The 19,071-nt window shown below is 55.7% G+C and overlaps 1 protein-coding gene across 3 annotated transcripts; it reads right to left on the reverse strand.

The window, feature by feature from the left end:
* Positions 1-1,724: 1,724 nt before the first annotated feature.
* Positions 1,725-18,920, reverse strand: Gaa (alpha glucosidase). Of its 3 annotated transcripts, none has more exons than XM_052757695.1 (20): positions 18,790-18,920; positions 16,139-16,729; positions 15,153-15,298; positions 13,788-13,953; positions 13,617-13,713; positions 13,157-13,276; positions 12,949-13,067; positions 12,733-12,864; positions 11,254-11,364; positions 10,345-10,458; positions 10,183-10,267; positions 9,865-9,982; positions 9,244-9,377; positions 7,166-7,317; positions 6,491-6,639; positions 5,324-5,465; positions 4,788-4,946; positions 4,338-4,502; positions 3,952-4,104; positions 1,725-3,621 (listed from the first exon to the last, which is right to left on the reverse strand). In XM_052757695.1, the coding sequence occupies exons 1-20, from the start codon at positions 18,844-18,846 to the stop codon at positions 3,562-3,564; spliced, it is 2,970 nt and encodes a 989-aa protein (XP_052613655.1). In that variant the 5' UTR covers positions 18,847-18,920; the 3' UTR covers positions 1,725-3,561. The 3 variants fall into 3 exon arrangements, with proteins under 3 accessions (XP_052613655.1, XP_052613656.1, XP_052613657.1); XM_052757696.1 differs by lacking the exon at positions 18,790-18,920 and adding an exon at positions 18,654-18,767; XM_052757697.1 differs by lacking the exon at positions 18,790-18,920 and adding an exon at positions 18,697-18,720.
* Positions 18,921-19,071: the final 151 nt, after the last annotated feature.

A 19,071-nucleotide genomic window follows, 5' to 3' on the forward strand; every position in this document is an offset into this window, starting at 1 on the left:
TTGTGTGTCACCAGCATTCCTGGTCTGGTCACAAACAGACCATTTCTCCCCCTAACTCCACATTCTGTGCAGAATCCAACTTGAGACGTTTAAAGTAAGCGACGACAAAATGCATTGTAGAGGTCAGAAGAAAAAGAATGACTTGAGGTTTGGCAAAAGTTTCTTTAAGATGATAGAAGAAGAGCTCTGACGTGGACTTGTCAGGACTAAACGTCTTCGGATGGCACGGAAGTGGAAAAGTGAAGCCCAAGCCGGAGACCACGTGAGGCGCTTGTCACGTGGCCACCTGGAGTTCATGGAGAGCCTGTTGGTGGTTCTTTAAGTTGTGGACACTGCAGTTGTCACATCACCCTGGGGTTTACCCACCCACTCACGTCCTGGGAAGGTCAGGAGCCTTGACTGCGTGTGCTCGGGTCGGGGCAGGGTCTGAGGGGAGCCTTGAAGATGAGGGTGGACTGTAGCTGGCAGGGGACACCTCCCTTAAATGGTAGCCCAGTCTGCCAACAGCCTCTGACACTGGCCAGCCAGGTACCGGTGGCAGAATTGATTTGTGTTACTAGAAGCCACCGGTACTATGGAAATGTGTTCTGCCAGGGACCGAAAAGCAGCACTGTGCAAGGGCTAGATGGCCCGGCATAGGAGGGGAAGATTTGAACGGATGTTGCTGGAGAAGACATGGGTGGCATGTGAGCCTGGTGAGAGCTCCTTGGTGTGGGGCAGTCGGTAGTGTGAGGATCACCGTGGGCACCTCCACACGCTCTCCACAACTGCTAAAGTCAAGCCGTTGTGAGTGCAGCCTGCGATGTGAGCGTGATCTGGCTGTAACATGGCATCCCATTGGTGCCAGGGTGATTGGGCTGATGCTGGCTAGGCATGTGTCACCCCTTACTCCCTCACTGGTCTGTGCATCCCTTCCGAAAATGCATGTGTGGGAGAGGAAGATGACTCCTGGGGGGGGCTACTGCATGTGTGGTAGAGGAAGATGATGGATCCTGATTGGGGGGGGGTACTGCATGTGTGGTAGAGGAAGATGATGGATCCTGATTGGGGGGGGGAGGTACTGCATGTGTGGTAGAGGAAGATGATGGATCCTGATTGGGGGGGGGTACTGCATGTGTGGTAGAGGAAGATGACTTCTGATGGGGGGAGGGGGGAGGTACTGCATGTGTGGGAGAAGATGATGGATCCTGATTGGTGGGGGGGAGGTACTGCATGTGTGGTAGAGGCCTGATGGGGGGGGGGGTACTGCATGTGTGGGAGATGATGACTCCTGATGTGGGGGGGGTACTGCATGTGTGGTAGAGGAAGATGACTCCTGATGGGGGGGAGGGAGGTACTGCATGTGTGGGAGATGATGGCTCCTGATGGGGGGGTTACTGCATGTGTGGGAGATGATGATGGCTCCTGATGCGGGGGTTACTGCATGTGTGGGAGAAGATGATGGCTCCTGATGGGGGGGGGGAAGGTAACTGTCCCCCACTGCTGCTGGGATAGGAAGCACCACAGCAAAAACCACATTCTTGCCTTAGTTCCGTATCACCTTCTGGTTTTGTTCTCGACATGGACTGGAATCCATGTCAGACTTACATGGACCCATAATAGATGAAAAATAAAAAGGTCCAGCTATAAACATGGCGGCATGTCCCTGTACTGTGTGACTTCCCGAGACGGGAGCAAACACCACCCCAAAGAGCAGCAGAGATAGACCAACAAGCTCCACTGAGTCCAGCTTGACACAGCAGTTTATTGGGGTTACTGACAATGGGTGACTTGAAGGCAGTTGCATTACAGAAAAGCCCACCCCAGCATGCAGAGAGCTGTGTCCCCAGTCTACAGACCGCAAGCCAGTTCAGCCGGTTTGGAGAGTTTCCTATCTGGTAGCTGTTACTGCTACGTATCTTTTCAGGAGGCCCTGTGAACCTTGTTTCAGGAGCTTCTGGAACCTTCCCTCTAGGAAGTAATGTTGGAATGAGAGAAAATAGGAAAAGTATGCAACAGTCAAGGTCATACCAACATGGATGAGACAGATGCTGAATGAGAGATGAACTCACAACATCCTAGAAGATGTAAACTGCATGGACAAAAGGCCAGCTCTTGACTGATTTCTCATTGCTTGTCCCAAGCTCCTTGATCTGCCTCTCTATAGCCAAGGAAAGGGCTGTGCAAAGGCCCTGGCTGCCTTTCCCCATCAGAAGGCTTTGCACATCTCTTCTCCAGATGGACTGCTGAAGCTACCTCGGGTGTTGCCCATGTCTCATGATTATACAGTGTCTCATGATTATACAGACCTCAGGCCTCAGCCAATGGACTAGTCCCACTCCTCACCTCTTACCCGGTCCCAGAAAAGCTCCCCTCCTCATCCAGGGCTCAGGACAGGCTAAGTAGGATCAGCCCTTTAACAGCAGCCCAAGATGTGCTAAAGGGCCGGCCGGCCGGGCAGTGGCCAGGGAACATCATTAGTGGCCAGTCCATGGCTCCATCAGACCACCTGACAGCCTCTTGGGTGAGGACCAGTGGGGACCCAGGGGCAGCATACCTGTGGCCACTTGGGCTTCAGGAGCTGCTGCATGGGAGGCACCAGTTCCCTTGTTTTCTCTGGATACTTGGGAGCCTGACTGTTCCTGTCAGCTAGGTCCTCCATGCAGTGGAGGACAACGATCCAAACCACAGGCAGAAAGGCTCACTCCCACAGGAGTCAAGTACCCCAAGGAGGGGTGGGGCAGCTACTACCCTGTTCCTCTTTCCACACGAAGGCGGAGTGGCCCAGCTAGAAGGGACTCCAGGACATGATGACCCCGTGAGGTAAGTGGCTCCCGGAGTCCTCACGCTTTTGGCTCTTGGTTGGCCCTGCTAACCCTCAGCCCTGGTGACAAGTTTGGCGTGAGTGACACATACAACACCTTCCTTCGCTCCAGACTCGCCAGGGAGCCTGGGCCTGCATTTCTGGGGACAGATCTCTGCCTGGGGCTAAGGTCTCAGGCCCCACTCTGGGAAGCCCTTCCCTGGCATGTCTCCATCAATACCTCCCTGATCAGCTCCAGCAGGACGTTCTCAGTAACTCCAGTGGGGAGTGCCTGCAGAGGTGACAAGCAGACCTGAGGTGACGGGGAGGAGAGTCATGCTGGGGACCTGAGGATGACTGGTTGGGGATGTGGGTGATATGAGGTGATATGAAGACATGAGGTGATGGGAGAGCTGGTTCCAAATGTCCTTTTTATTTAAATAAGTGCACTTCACAGTAAGTTTCTCAAGTCCTGTGAGCCTGACGGCATCACCAGCTCTGTCTCTTTGTAGGGTCACAGTTGCAGTGACTGCATGGCCTGCTGGTGCAGGTACAATGTCCCCATGCTGAGCTTCACATTCTCTAGTGTCAGGGACGGACAGCTGGGGACAGACAGACAGAGCAAGCCTCACTCCTTTCCTAACACAGTGCCTCAAGGGCAGAAGCAGCAACATAGTGGAAAAAACTCAAAGATGTGTCAAGACCAGGACTCAGGTCCTTACAGGCCACCATCCAAAGCTGTACATCGCCTCACTGAGAGGCCTCTAAACTGTGGTCTGCTAGGACCAATCAATCTGAAACTCTTCTCCCATGAGCAGTGAGACAGGGATGGCCAGGGTCTGGAAGACAGAAAAAAGCTTGAGTGTCAAGAAGTCCCCACCCACAGCCATGCTCTGGAGACAAGCATCTGATGAGCGGACGCCAGGCCACCCCTCCCCACCAAGGAGAGGGGCCAGTGCCTCAGGGTTAGCACCTGACTCCACTGGGAACTCAGCCTTCATCGTCACTGCCCCCCAAGGTAGAAATGGCAAGAAGTGAGGTCCACATGTCCTCTGCCTCCCCCCATGTTTCATGATAGCCGGACCAAGTGAGTCCCTGGGGTCCTTAGCACCCCCTTCTCCCATGCCTACCAGGGCATAAGAACCCCAGTCCCCAGCCTGCCCTGTTACCTTGCTGTCCGGGCTGTAGGTGAAATTGGAGACAGGCACACCATTGGAAAGGACTTGTGTAGGGGCTGTGGTCACTCCCAAGATGGTCACCTTCCTCAGCTGTAGGTCAGCCCCCTCGTTGGTCACGTGTACCAACTTGTTCACGATGGTATTCTGGTAATGTGGAGAGAAAAAAAAAGGTGTCCTTAGACTGTGACAGTGAGCCCACCACCAGAACAGGGGCTCACTAAGCATCACAGGACAGCCTCCTGTATGCAGACATGAGGGCATGCTGACTCAGGGATGGTGGCCGCTGGGTTCTCTGGCCCAGTCCCTCCCTCCACCAGATCAGGGCAGCCCCACCCCCATGTTTCTACCCGCCGGCCTGAGCAGGCCCTGTGACTCACGTTCTTGGCCATGAAGGTGACCAGTGTGTAGGCCCCACGATCCAGAACCCCAAGACTCTCTCCATCATCCCAGAACAGCTCTCCACAGGCCTCGCCACTTTCTGTTAATGCCACAGCCAGGGCCATGGGCTGCTTTCGGGACTCCGTGGTTGTGAGGCTGGGACCCTGAGAAGAGGGTGGGCACATGTCATACCTTGGGACCCTGGAAACTTCCAGGACATCTATGGTGACCGCCTTGGCCAGGTGTTGGGTAACCCAGGATGTCTGGTGACTACCCTGGCCAAGTCCTTTTGTGCCTCCATGACTACCAGGGGTTTACCCTGCCAGAGCTCCAATGAGGGAAGACAGTGCCCTGTGCTTGCTCCCTGCCCCGCCCCGCCCCCACCCGAAGTACTGTCTGAAGCCCGGCTCAGTCCTCCCCGAGGCCCTGGAGCTGCTGGGGCTGGGTACCTGTAGTGGTAAGATGTATCCTGCCCTCAGGTGTACATTGATGGTGTCCAATGGGGCTTCAAGTGTCAGCCACTCCCCCTTGCTGTGGATAGCAGATCTGAGGGGTGATGGAGGAGACGATGGTAGAGATGGGAGGCTGCCAAGACCGTCCACTGGTACCTAGAGGACAGGGTCACATCAGAAGGGTCCCAGGTAGCACCCAAGCTACCATGCTGGTACTTGGAGCCATGTTCTCCTGTCCCCCAAGGCTATGTGTGGCAGTCCAAGAGTCCCCGTTGAGACAAACTAGCTGTGAGCCCAGGGGTGGACTCAGTGTAGGACTGAGCAGGGAATGCCTGGCCCGGCCTCGATGACTGTGGGGGCCTGGAAGCTACCCACTCCAGTCTTCACTGCTTCCGCTGGCAGAGGGGGTTACAGCAAAGGGCTGGTACACTAGGGGTACCAGGTAAGGACTCAGTATGTCACTGGCAGCCAGGAAGGCATGGCCACCCTGTGACTACCCACCACTTCTGTGTAGGAGGAACCTCAGGACTCACCATCTGCAGGTTGTACCACGTGCCCCCAGGGAAGTAGCCAGTCACTTCAGTTTTCCCAGGTTCAAGCACAGGTGTGATGAGCAGGGCTGACCCCCACAAGAGCTGGCGGTCCACAGTCCAGGTGTTAGGATCCTCAGGGAACCTTCACAGGAGAGACAGGCATGAGGGTCTGGAGACTGGAGCTCTGGCGTCAGCTGTTCCGCTGCAGGAACAGTCAGGAATCCCAGTCTCTGAGAAACTTCAAGCTCTGTGCCAGAGTCCAGAAGAATTCTTTTGTTTGTTTTTTGAGACAGGGTTTCTCTGTGTAGTCTTGGTTGTCCTGGATCTCGCTCTGTACACCAGGGTGGCCTTGAATTCAGCAATCTTCCTGCCTCTGCCTCCCGAGTGCTGAGATTAAAGGCGTACACCACCACACCCTCATGCCACACATCCATCTTTTTGTTGTTGTTTTGTTTTTCGAGACAGGGTTTCTCTGTGTAGATTTGGTGCCTGTCCTGGATCTCGCTCTGTACACCAGGTTGGCCTCAAAATCACAGAGATCCGCCTGCTTCTGCCTCCCGAGTGCTGAGATTAAAGGCGTGCGCCACCACACCCTCATGTCACACATCCAGTTTTTTAACATGAACACTGGGGATGCTTGTAAGGCAAGCACTTTACCAGCTGAGCCATTCCCCAACCTAACTGCAGTTAGCCATCTAGTCTGTCTGAAACTTACCTGTCTGTGGTAGGGAAGATGCTGACTTCTGCAGAGTGAGCTACTTGCCTTTTCTACCCAAGGACCTTCCGCTATCTGCCCACTGGAGAGGTCACAAGTAATGTCTATGTGAGCACAGTCCGGTCTGGGGATACAGACGGGGCATCTCTGGCTTATCCTCCCCGCTTAAGCCACCCCCAAATGGTTCACTCATGACTATCTCATCAGAGCTTTGTCAGCCAGCAAGCCTGGTCGGTACCCCAGCCAGTTTTCCGTACTCCAGATGTCCTGGCCCTGGGCTGAGGTCTAGGAGGCCTGAGGGCACAGGGGCACTCTGGTCACACTCAGCTGCAGCCTGCTTGGGTTGTGGGAACACTGACCATAGCGGGAGGAGGTTCCCTGGCATCAGCAGACTTCTGGTCAGCCCCCCCGGGACACATGTAAGATGTCATTCCCTGACCCAGGTGACTCACTCCAGGAAGAGAGGCCGGGCCACTGTGTCCCCTCTGCTGTGGGCACCGTGGAAGAGAGTGTACAGGTAGGGCAGAAGGGCGTAGCGCAGAGTGAAGGCCTTCCTCATGGCCTGCTGAGCAGTCTCGCTGAACCTGTACGGCTCCTGAGGCTGTGTGAGCAGACAGGGAAAGGAGGTGTGCTGGTTAGCTTTTCCCAACTTGACACAAGCTGGCATCATCTGGGAAGAGGGAACCTCAACTGAGAAAATGCCTCCACCATACTGGCTATAGTCAAGTGGGAGGGGCATTTTCTTACTTAAGATTGATGTGGGAGGGCTCAGTCCACCATGGGTGGTGCCACCTGGGTAGGTGGGCCTGGGATGTATTAAAAAATACCTTCCCTGGTCTCTTCTTCAGTTCCTGCCCTGACTTCCCTTCATGACGGACTGTAAACTGAAAGATCAACCCTTTCTGCCCCAAGCTGCTTCTGGTCATGTGTGTTTCTCACAGCAACGAGAAAGTGCACTAGAGCAGGGCGTCCCTGGGTTCCTAGGCCAGGGGTCAACAGATGTCCACCCCAAGAACCTATGGCTCCATCCCGTGTGGAGAGGACAGCATGGACTGGGCTCCTCCAGTAGGTATGGGATTAGTCAGGACAGGGTCTTGGTGGGTGGGTGGAGGCCGCCCCCCTCCTACCATGCTATTGAGGTCATTGTGGTTCCGCATGAAGGGGTAGAAGGCCCCCAACTGGGTCCAGCGTACACACAGCTCCTCTGATGCGTTTCCCAGGAAGCCACAGATGTCCGCCCCGACCAGGGGCACGCCTAGCAGGTTAAACTGCAGGATTTCTGAGAGTACAGAGGCAGAGGGACACCAGTCACCAAGACTGGACAGTCAGGCCTGCCGGGCGGGTCCAACTTAACCTCACCATCCATCAAGAGTCCACTGGCCTCTGTGCTTCCCACCTGGGGCCAGCAGAGCAGACCAGAGCCCAGTGTGCGGTGGCACAGGGTGTGTGACGGTGACCTTATTTGGAAACAGCAGCTTTCCCAAGTATTGGTGCTAAGGTGAAGTGGTTGGTGTGGTCCCAGTCTAACACAGCTGATGTCCTCCTAAGAGGACAATGCCAGTGAAGATAAGGCCCCTGGTAGGTAGCCCTGCCAGGGTAGAGGTGAAGCCCGTAGTAACACAGTGAGGTGCCCAGGAAGGGTCCACAAGGCTGTGCAGGGGCACCAAGCCACACCTCTGTGCAAGGCAGTGCGGCCCTGCCACTCCTTGACTGCAGATCCATGGTCTGGGCAGTCAGTCAGTGGACAGATTCCTGTTACATTAACTCCCCAAACGCTGCCCTCAGCTATGGCGGCCTCAGGACACTAACAGACAAGCCAGGCTGGGTGTTTCCCTGACTGCGAAGGGGTGGATGGGCTCCTGATGTTCAGCCCAGTGCCAACCCCCAGTCTCCCTCCACTGCACTGGCTTTCTCGGTGTCTCCTTAGAGCCAGGGAGCCGATGGGCAGCTCGGGGCCCTGGAGACTTCTCTGTGTCACACCTGACCCTGGAAGCAGCTAGAACTCGGCTCAGTACTTCAGCTCACAGAAGACCTGAGCCCCAAAGAGAAGGGAGCAAATCCAGACCCCCAGCTCTGCAAGGCAGTTCTAAGTCTGGCTCCTGGCCTGCCAGGCCTGTCTGGAGTGAGCTTAAGCCCACGGGGCAGAGGTGGACAGATAACCTCTGAGAGCTCAGCTAGCTGGGATCCTTCACAGGTCTGTGGACATAACCTACACAGAAGCCAGTCTTCCCTAATTCAGAAGTTTCTAGACTCTTAGTCAAGGCTCTTAGCTGCCCATATGGTACCCTAGCTCCCCTCCTTCCCTAGGCTGTTCTCCAGGGCTCCTGACTTCTGTGACCTAACATGGGCCAAATGGCATCCAAGTTCTTGGAACAAAAATCAAATTCCCTTTTGCAAATAGAGCAGGTGTCTCTGTATCTCAGGATGGGGTCACCAGGGAACAACTGTGAGACATGAGATTCTGGGGCTCTTCAAGCACTGGTCGGGGGAACTGGACTGTGGTGGTATTGTATTCCCCAAAAAATTGTGTATCCTAATAAATTTATCTGGGGTCAGAGAACAGACAGCCACTAGATACAGAGGCTAGAAAATGGTGGCACTCACACCTTTAATCCTAGCACTCCAGAGACAGAAATCCCTCTGGATCTCTGTGAGTTCAAGGCCACATTGGGAACAGCCAAGCATGGTGACTCATGCCTTTAATCCCAGAAAGTGAGCCTTTAATCCCAGGGAGTGGCGGCAGAAGGCAGAAGGATATGTAAGGCGTGAGGACCAGAAACTAGAAGCTTTTAGCTGGTTAAGCTTCAGGCTTTCTAGCAGCAGTTCAGCTGAGAGCCATTGGGATGAGGACACAGAAGCTTCCAGTCTGAGGAAACAAGACCAGCTGAGGATCTGGCGAGGTGAAGTTGGCTGTGGCTTGTTCTGTCTCTCTGACCATCCAGCATTTCACCCCAGTAACTTGCCTCAGGTTTGATTTTATTAATAAGACTCTCTAAGATTCCTGCTACACTGGACACAGGGACACTGAGAAGGAAGGGGACACAGGCGAGCAGGTTTGCACAACTGAGTAGGGACCAGCAGGCTTCACGCCCCACATGAGATGGCAACAGGTCCCCAAGCCAGCTCAATACTATCTGTGGGGCTCAGCCCAGAACACGCAGCCCCCAGACTGGACCCCAGTGCCCTCCAGGCATTGTGTACTCACCTGGCACAGAGTAAGAAAGGTGCTCCCAGGTGCTCCACACATCCCCTGTCCAGTGGCCAGCGTACTGGCCGTGGCCAGCGAAGGTTGAGCGGGAGATCACAAAGGGTCGTGTTCCCCGAGTCTTCACTAGGGCCCTGAGTGGGATGGGAACAGAGAACTGGGTTCATCTGAGTAACACATACCCACGATGTGCTGGGACAGAGCACCAGGGGCCAGTGGCGAGGGGACCGGGGCTAGAAGGAACTACTGTTCAGGAAAAGGACAGAATGGATGGGGAAGAGAGACCACCACCAAAGTGTGCTAGGCACAGTCAGCCCTGGCCCAGTGACTCTGTCATCTACAGGGGAGCCACCACTCTGAGCCTTGCTGGATTCATGGAGTCCCCTGGGTGCCATTCCCTACCCACTTCACATCCAGGACGCCCTGTGCAAAGAGGCCGGTTCCAAGCTGGAGTGGAGAGCAGTGACCAGTTGGGCAGGAATGCGCAGGCATTGCAGGCCCATGGGTGGTCGGGGTAGCCTCTCTGCCTTCCGTCCATGACCCTGATGGGAGCTAGCTCACCTCTCAGGCCCCACTGTGAGTGCTGGGCGAGCGGGCGGGCTGCACAGGGCAGAGCCTCACCTGTTGGAGGCGATGGCTTCCGTCAAGCCGTACAGGTTGTGGAGATTGTAGTGTGTGGAGAGGAACTGGCGGCTGGAGGCACAGAGGGTGGCTGCCTGCAAGGACCCACCAACCACCCCTGGGCGAGAGAAGGGCTAGGTTACTGGTTTCCGGGGGTCCACGTGCTCTCCTTTGCCCACAACCTCTGCTCAGACTGACACCTCCTTGGGGTCAGCCCAGGACAGGGCTTTGCATCTTCCGAACCACAAAGGGGCACTCCCCGGTTCAAGCCACTAACTCCAGCACTGTCCCCACACCAGAGAGGCAAGCAGGGCTCACCAGGCACATAGGGTGGGTTCTCCAGTTCATTGTCAGGGCAGCCCTGCTGGGAGCCTCTAATGAAGTTGGATGGTTCGTTCATGTCCTGTAAGAGGCCAAAGATGTAGAGTTGGGTTGGTGCCCAGAGACTAGGTGTGTACCCAGGGATGGGGATATACTTACAATCCACATTCCATCAAAGGGCACCTGGGCATGGAACTCAGACACCATGTCCTGCCACCAGTCAAGGGTCTCAGGGTTGGTGAAATCGGGGAAGACAGTGAATCCAGGCCATACCTGAACAAGAGTCCAGAGGTGAGAACCAGTCCCACATAGATACCGCACCACGGCCCTGTCAGGCCTCAGCCTTGGGAGAGCAAGGGCCAGCCCTACACACAAAGCCATGGAGCAGATGAAGCATTGGGAAGAAGTTGGGACAACCCACTGGAGCTTCCGCCATCAGAAACAGCCCCAAGCCTGCCCTTCCCACAGCTAGGGACACCTTAGGATGGGGAGGTTGGGACTCAGAACTCCCAGAAGGCCCCCAGGGACAAGGAGGACAAGGGAGACCCCCAAGGCCTCATGAGAAATTTGCTAGGCCTGAGCTAGGCCCAGCTGCTCATGCCTGAGATCACCCCCCACCAGCCCCCCACCTGCTCATGCCCGAGATCACCCCCCACCAGCTCATGCCTGAGATCACCCCCCAGCCCCCCACCTGCTCATGCCTGAGATCACCCCCCAGCAGCCCCCCACCTGCTCATGCCCGAGATCACCCCCCACCAGCTCATGCCCGAGATTACCCCCCACCAGCTCCCCACCTGCTCATGCCTGAGATCACCCTCCCAGCCACCCACCTGCTCATGCCTGAGATCACCCCCCACCAGTCCCCCCACCTGCTCATGCCCGAGATCACCCCCCAGCAGCCCCCCACCACTTTGGAAATCCCAGGTGTTTCACAGGAGTTACCGTCACCCCCCAGTGAGGACCCCCCACTTTCCCTCTGTTCCACTGGACATGGTGGCTTCCGAATCTGAGCCTGTCCCCGGACAGCTACTCTGTCCCCCTGATCACAGTCCCCGTCCCTCACACTACCTTCCCAACCAGTGGCTGCCCAGTCTCATTGGTGATGAACACGCCCCTCCGAAGACCCTCATCATAGGGCCTGTAACTCCCAGCAGGGCCTGAACTGCTGATGGCCGGGTCCTGGGGAAAGAAGTGGGCAGTGAGAAGGATTAACTGGAGAGGCAGGGACAGGATGGCACACGAAAACAGCACACAGTTGGCCAGTCCGAGCTTACTGGGAGCTGGAGGTGAGTCTGGAGGCACGATCCTCCTGTCCCTGACCTTCCAGAGTTAAGAGAACTGTTCGTTGTTTGCTTCTTTTATTTTTGTTTTGTTTTGTCTTGTTTCTCAAGACAGGGCTTCTCTGTGTAGCTCTGGCTGTCCTGGATCTTGCTCTGTAGACCAGGCTGGCCTCAAACTCAGAGGTCCACCTGCCTCTACCTCCCCAGTGCTGGGATTTAAGGTGTATGCCACAATGTCCAATTTATTATTTTTAATTGTGTGTGTGTGTGTGTGTGTGTGTGTGTGTGTGTGTGTGTGTGTGTGTCACCTGGAGCCGAAACTACAGTGGTGAGCTGGTTGACATGGTACCAGGCACTGAACTCTGTCCTCTTCAAGAACAGTGAGCTCTTAACTGCTGAGCCATCTTTCCAGCCCCCATTTACTTTTTTAAAATAGTGACTAAAAAAGATCAAAAAAACAACTACCAGGCATGATGGTGCACGCCTTTAATTCCAGCCTTTGGGAGACAGAGGCAGGCAGATCTCTGTGAGTTTGAGGCCAGCCCTGCCTACATAGTGACTTATAGGGCTACATGGTGAGACTATGTCTTTAAAAGAAAAACAAAAAAAATCTGCACCTGGCCTTGTGATACAGGCCTGTCATCCCAGCTGCTTGGAAAGCTAAAGCAGGAGGATTATGAGTTCAAGACCTGCCTGGGCAAGAGAGTTAAGGATGTAGCTCAGTGGCAGAGAGGTTGCCTAACTTGTGTGTGGTCTTCACTGACTTTGCCCGTGGCAAGTAACTGCTGTTCACTGTCCTCGTGGCGGTGATGAGGCAGGTGTGGTCCTCTTAATACTAAATCTCCCACAGCTTTGCCTCCTCTGCTGAAGGAGGTCCCATGGCAGTGGCTGTTTGGCCTTCTTGGACCCTATTTCTCTGGCCAGGGTTGGCCAGGAGACCACAGCTAGGAGAGCCCCTGTCCCCCTCCAGCTGTGGTGACAGGCACGAGGCAAGTCTGCTTCCTTCACACATGGACAGAGCTGGTCTGAGAGAGAAGCAGGGCCAGGAGACACACAAACCACATCTAGGTACTTCACCCAGTACCAGCTTGTTATGGCCCCCCGCCTTGGGCTTAACAGCAGTTCAAGCAGCTCACGACCAGAGTCCTGAGCGTGACACAGGTACTTCCAGGACCCTGGCCAGCAGACACTAAGGCTGCAAACCTCCAGACATTCCTTCGCCATCAAAGACTCGGAGATTGTGTGGGCTGCACCCAGATCTGCTCACCACTATCATCATGTACCGCCGGCCACCCTGGTGGAGCTCGTGAACCATGTCTGGGAAGTCCGCAAAGCCGTCCTGGTTGAAGGTGAAGTCCCTGCGGGCGTCCATGTAGTCCAGGTCATTCCACTGTACATCCTGCAGCGTGGGAGGGGAGCTGAAGCTGAGATCGGGAATCGACAGTCCGGAAGCTGGGGCTGCCCCACCCTGACTCCCACTCACCAGGGGGAAGTGCGTTCTGGTCATGTTCTCCACCACCTGGCGGATGATGGCAGTGGAGGAGTAGCCCCAGCGGCAGAGGTGGAAACCCAGGCCCCAGTATGGCGGCATGAAGGGGTATCCTGCAGGCCAGTACTACAAGTGAGCAGGGACTGGAGGCAAGGGTCAGGGGCCAGGGGTCTGAGGTCAGTGGACAGAGGGCATGCCCTACCGACAACATCCAGGTACTGCTGCACAACGCTCTTGGGCTCTGGGCCTAGGAACACATACACATCCAAGATCCCACCTGTTGACCTCCAGGTGAGGGCCGGGCTGGGCTGCAGGATCACGTCTGGAAGAAAGTAGCTTGGGCTCAGGAAAGAGCCCCCCCCCCCCCCCAGATGAGCCCCTACAGAGTAAGTAGCTCTTCAATATGAAGGCTGGAAGATGCCCGCAGGGAGGGAGAGGAGCAGCTGTTCTGAGCCCAACTTAGCGAGGCCTGAAGGATGTGGAGCAGATGAGCCTGGGGAATCCCCCCAGACCTCCTTAGGTACAGAGGGGATGAGCAGGATGAAGACTCTGCTCACTGGATTCTCTCCACATAAGGTCCCTTGAGACGGGCACCCGGAGCAGGCAGAGCCTCAAACTCTCCCACTGAAGGACCACTAAGGAGGCCCAGTCTGGTGACTCACCCATGGCATTGCTGTTTAGCAGGAAGACACCATGAGCCAAGCCACCGTCCTCCAGCGCCAGGTAGAAAGGGTGTGACCCATAGAGGTTGGCACCTTGCTGGGGTGACAAGAGACAGCATCTCGCACCCAGGACCCCAGCCTCCACACTCCTGCCCTCTGCTCATCTCTTACCAAGGGTGCCATGTCCCGGTTCCAGAGGGTGATCCGAGTCCATTCAGTTCTGAGCAGGAGCGGGCTGAGGTGCTCAGCGAGGCCTGTGATGTGCTGGGAGGGCAGGGACGTGGACAACTGTAAGAACTGGTCAGCGAAGAACAGGGGGGCCACAGTAGTGTTCAGCCTGTGGGGAGACATCAGGGACCCTTGGATCCCAGGCCACACAAGCCCAGGATGATGGATCCTTCAGAGGAGGGTTGAGGAGGGACAGAGTGGCCTCATCAGCTCTGCATCAGGCCAACCCTGGGACAACGGCCACATAGTGACCAGCAGCTCTCAATACCTGAAGACAGTGGGAAAAGCCCGAGCAGGCACGCTCCGAGGGGCCCACGTTACCCCAGGTCAGAGGACACAGTAGCACAGACATGAGGTCCTGTCAGGGAGACACGGCACTCGACGAACACAATCCCAAGAGAGGTTGATGGCAGGAACACTCTGTCCCCTAGCCTAGCTCTGTCCCCTGCCAGCCCCTCTCCTGGGCCTGTGCTCTTGTCTGTACAATGAGGGCCGTGACAACACAGGTTATTTACGGAGATAAGTGAGTTAACAGTACAGTGCACAGTAGATGTATATAAAATGTGATAAACAAAAGGCCACCTGCAGGGGGTGCATGCCGCCTGCATGGGGCGCCACTGTGGCCTGGGTGGGTCTCCTTTACAGTGACGTGCTAAACACTGCTGTTGTAGCAATGAAGCCATCTCCACACTGCCATGTATCTCACTGGGAAGCCACGGAGGGAACCTCTGAGACCCAATGTAGTAGCACCAACCCAAGAGTGGGTGAGCGCTCAACCGTAGGTCACGGATGCATGCCTGGTGGTCCACAAACGGAAGAGGGCTCTGAGGGTTGGTTTTTGTCAACTTGATACAGTTAGGGCCATCCGGGAAGAGGGAATGACTCCCAATGGAGGAAATACTTCCATCAGGTTGGCCTGTACGCAATCCTGTGGGAGCACTGTCTTGATTGATTGATGTGGGAGGGCCCAGCACACTGTGGTTGGTACCACCCTGGGGCTGGTGGTCTTGGGATGGATGAGAAAGTAAGCTAAGCAAGTCATGGTGTTCCTCCGTGGCTTCTGTTTGAGTGCCTGCCCTGACTTCCTGCATGATGGGGTGTGACCCGAGAGCTGTAAGATGAAATAAACCCTTTGCTCACGTGTTTATCACAGCAATGGAAAACAGACTAGCCAAGGGCAGGGGCAGGTAGACAGCAGAGACAGGGATGAGCCAAACAGGTTTGCTGCCTCAGGAAACTCCGACCCTGAGGGGCCACCAGGTCCCTGTCAACCCAGGGTAGGGTCACAATTCCAGGGACCCAACTCACAGCACCCGGCCATCTAGCTTCCGGCGAACAATCACTCCAAAGGGCTCCTCTGAGAATTCCACACGATAGAGTGGGGATGGTGCCTGGCTCAGGACACGCGGGGTCTCCAGGGGCACTTCGTAGCGTTTATTTGTGGGATCTTTGATCTAGGAGAAGAGACAGCGATGGAGCAGGTGCCCCTTCTGTGACGGCTCCTTCGCTCACTGGAGTCCCTTCTGCTGACACAACTGCAGGACAGCCAGTCAGCACGGGTCCCTCCCGGGGTAGCTGCACACTGTGTGTAGCTATGGGCCTCAGTTTACTCAGCTATATAACCGGAGGGAAGGAGACCTCACCGGGGTTGCCTAAAGCACAACGCTCACTAAACTTGAACTTCAGATAAACAGTAAATAATTTTGTGTATTTTTTCCCCTTGGCTTATCTTTTTAATAAGTTAATTATTTTTGAGGCAAGGTCTCACTCTGTAGCCTGGGCCAGCCTGGAACTCACTATGAAGCCGAGGCTAACGTTTCCCTCACAGAAATTCTCTTGCTACAGTCTCCTAAATGCTGCAACTACAAGCATGACCACTTTCTCAAAAAAATTTCTTTTCACTCTGGGGATCAAACTCAGGCTCTGAACATGCCAAGGACATGCTACATGCACTACCACTGAGCTATGCACCAGGCCCCACGAGCAGTTTTTAATTTTTTACATTTATCTGTGTGTGCGCGCGCGTGCGTGCGTGCGCACACGCGCGTGCTGTGGAAGTCAGAGGTGGAGGTAAGGGGTTTGTTTTAGCACTCTCCAGCTTGGCTAGGCTGGTGACCAGTGAGCCCCACAGTGAGCCCCAGGAATCGGCTTGTCTCTCATCCTGGGAAAAATGAGTCACCTGTCCTCACACCTACTCTCTGCTCCGCCTGGCCCCTCTTTCTGCATGGGACTGTCTGCTCATAGGGCGTCCTGGTGACCCAGCTCTACCCAGGGTCTACCATGCCCACACCCACCACGAAGTGGAGGCGGCTATCCGTCTCCATCAGCACATCCAGCTGTAAGCTCAGCACATCCTTTGGGAAGAAGGTTGGCCTGGTTCGGGTCAGGGTGGCTGTGTACCCCGTCTCTGTAGAGCTCAAGTTCTCTAGCCGGTAGCTTGGATAACTGGGAGGGAAGAAGCACCAGGGTTGCCCTATCAGTGACCCCTTCAACACCGGCCCTGCTGGGGCATAGCAGCAGCCACGGGCCTCGCACTGCTCCTGGGAGATGCCCTTGTCTGGGGCACAGTCAAAGCGGCTGTTGGGGGGCACGTCACACTGTATGGACACCGCTGCAGGATGGTCAGGGTGCTTCTGGATGTGCTGGGGCCTTGGCCTGTAACCTTCCCAGTGGTGAGGTCTAAAAGTCTTCTGTAGTCCTGGAGAGGACTCATGAAGGTCTTGGGGAAGCAGCATGAAGTCACGGAGCATAAGATGGCCCACGATGACAGCAGAAATCAAGGAGGTGAGGGTGCAGACCCCAATCAGGGAGTTAGAGCAGAGCGGCTTCCTCATATTCATGGTGAGAGCCCGCTGGCCCGGAGCAGCATGAGCAGTCCTGGAGGCCTGAGGAGAGGAGGACCCGGTGTCAGTGTGGGTGGGGGTCAGAGGGCCCTGGGTGCATTCTCACAGCAGCGCCCACACACAGAGCCAGTGAAAACAGGCAGCCAGAGTATCTCCCTCCACAGCAACGGTGAAGAAGGCACAAGCCAGGTGCAGGAGACGAGACTCCTCAGAGGCGGAGGGGTTGCTGCAGACACAGGCCCCACATGGGCCCCACAGCCCTGTACAGACAGATGGGAAAGGGAGCCAGGACTTTATCCAGACATCCTCTCTGAGAGAAAAGGGGTGAGCAGTATGGCTGGGGAGCCACACAGTCTAACCCCAAGGAGAGGAAAGGAAGAAAGGAAATGGGGTGAAGAGCCCAGGCCACAGGGTTCTCTGGCTACAACTGGCCACAGAGGAGTGTGGGCTTTCTGGAACTGGGGCCTGGGCAGAAGCTAGGCTCATTTCAGGATGTGGTGGGGACACAGCAGGGCCCAGCATGGTGGGAGGCACTAGAGGGCCTCTGGGTCTCCAGACACACTCAGGAGACAATGGCCTGGTTGCAGAAGGGCCAGCTGTGACTATTCTGACCAGTACTTGGGGTTCACCCGTGGCCACCAGTGAGTCGGGGTTCTCCAGGTTGAAGGTTAAATTTTTACCCATAATATCTGTGATTTTCTCTCTCCTGCAAGTGAGTCCCCAGCTCTCCAGTCACCTACAAGTGTATGTGTGTATGTGTGTGGTGAACTGCAACCTTTTCAGGTCTGATCGAACTACAGTCAGGTAGACTCCTCGAAGCTGGGGCTCGACCACACTTACACAGCAGCTACAAGCCTCAGGTTGCCACCAGTACCTCTCATGGGCCGGCTACCAACCTGGTGGTTCCGAGGACCCCTTTACCAAGCTTGGAACTCACTGGAATATCTCACAGAACTCACAAAAGCACTTCTCTTACCCTTACTGGCTTTTTGTTTTGTTTTTTTAGCTGTGACACAAGAACAGCTAGACAGAAGAAATGGGTTGGGAACAGGTGGGAGTGTCCCTGCAACATGTGGGCCATCTGGGATGCTCTCTGAAGCCTGTCACCCTGAGCTAGGGTCCCCAGTAGCCCAGGCTTGCCTTAAACCTGCTATGGCCCTGGATTCCTGCCAGCACCTCCCACATGCTGTTTTCTGGCATTGGAGATCACATCCAGCTCTGTTTCGTCCTGTGGACCTCCCTTACGCAGGCATGACTGATGAAATCAGTAGCCCGGTGAGTGATCTCTAGCCTCCCGTGGGAGTTGGGATGCTTGGGTGGGCTGCAATTTCCAACCCTCCAATCATACCCTGGTCTTTCAGGGTGCCCAGCAGCCATAAAGCTACTAGGGACCTGAGCCTCCAGACTAGCAACAGAAAGACAGTTAACCACTGGGGGGACCAAGCATGAACCAGACACACGTGATACTGACCATGATTCAGCATACAAGGACACTCACAGGTTCAGACAGGGCAGGGTGGGCATCTGCATCTTCCAGGGCCTTCCAAGGAGGCCCCGGGGCACAACTGAGAAACACGTACATCAGAACAAAGTCTCAGACACAGAGACCAGACGGCTCAGGCCTGTTCTTTCAGCTCCACAATTCAGAGAAAAAAAAAAAAAAAGGGGGAAGGAGCTAAAGATAAGACGCCACTGCTCATCTGGAGACCCAAGCTTGCTTTCTGGAAAGATGCTGGATCCGCAGCGCCACCAGGCACAGGCGAGTCCAAACCCAAGCTTTCAGACACCGGACGCAGTCTCTCTGTGCCTCAGTTTCCCCCTGAGAGACATATACACACACAGCTTTGCCCACCTAGCACTGAGGGCACGAACTAGAATCCGGGACCTGGCCGAAGCCTGTTGTGTTACTAAAAGGTCACTGTCCGCGGCCGCCTGAGTCGGGGGCCGGGGGGTCGGGGGGTCCCACCTATCTCAGTTTCTCTGCTCGATTCTCCCAAGCAGGAACTCACTGACGGTCGGCCCCGCCTGCCAGAAGAAGGCCGCTCCTCGGGAGGCCCTCGGGCCTGGGCCTGACACAGCCTTCACCAGCACGCCCAGCTCACCTGCGCAATCGCCTTCCTTGCCGCAGACCCCCAGCCCAGCTGGAGAGCGCCGGTCATGTGGTCCGTGGGCGGGGCTCGGCCGCGCGGACCACGTGACGCGGCCTCCTGCGGAGGCGCCGGAGTCCAGGCGCGCGTTCTCGCTGCGCCCCCTGGTGGCTGCGGGCGACAGAGCGCGCAGGTGACTGGGAAGATGCTTGACGCCGAGACAGACCCAGCCCAAAGGCATCGTCTCGAAAGCTTCCATGAGAGATGAAAACCAGCCCAGACCCGGAAGTTCCGTCA

This window comes from Peromyscus californicus, unplaced genomic scaffold (assembly GCF_007827085.1).
Source record: "Peromyscus californicus insignis strain IS unplaced genomic scaffold, ASM782708v3 Scaffold_3__1_contigs__length_106647218, whole genome shotgun sequence".
NCBI lineage: Eukaryota > Metazoa > Chordata > Mammalia > Rodentia > Cricetidae > Peromyscus > Peromyscus californicus.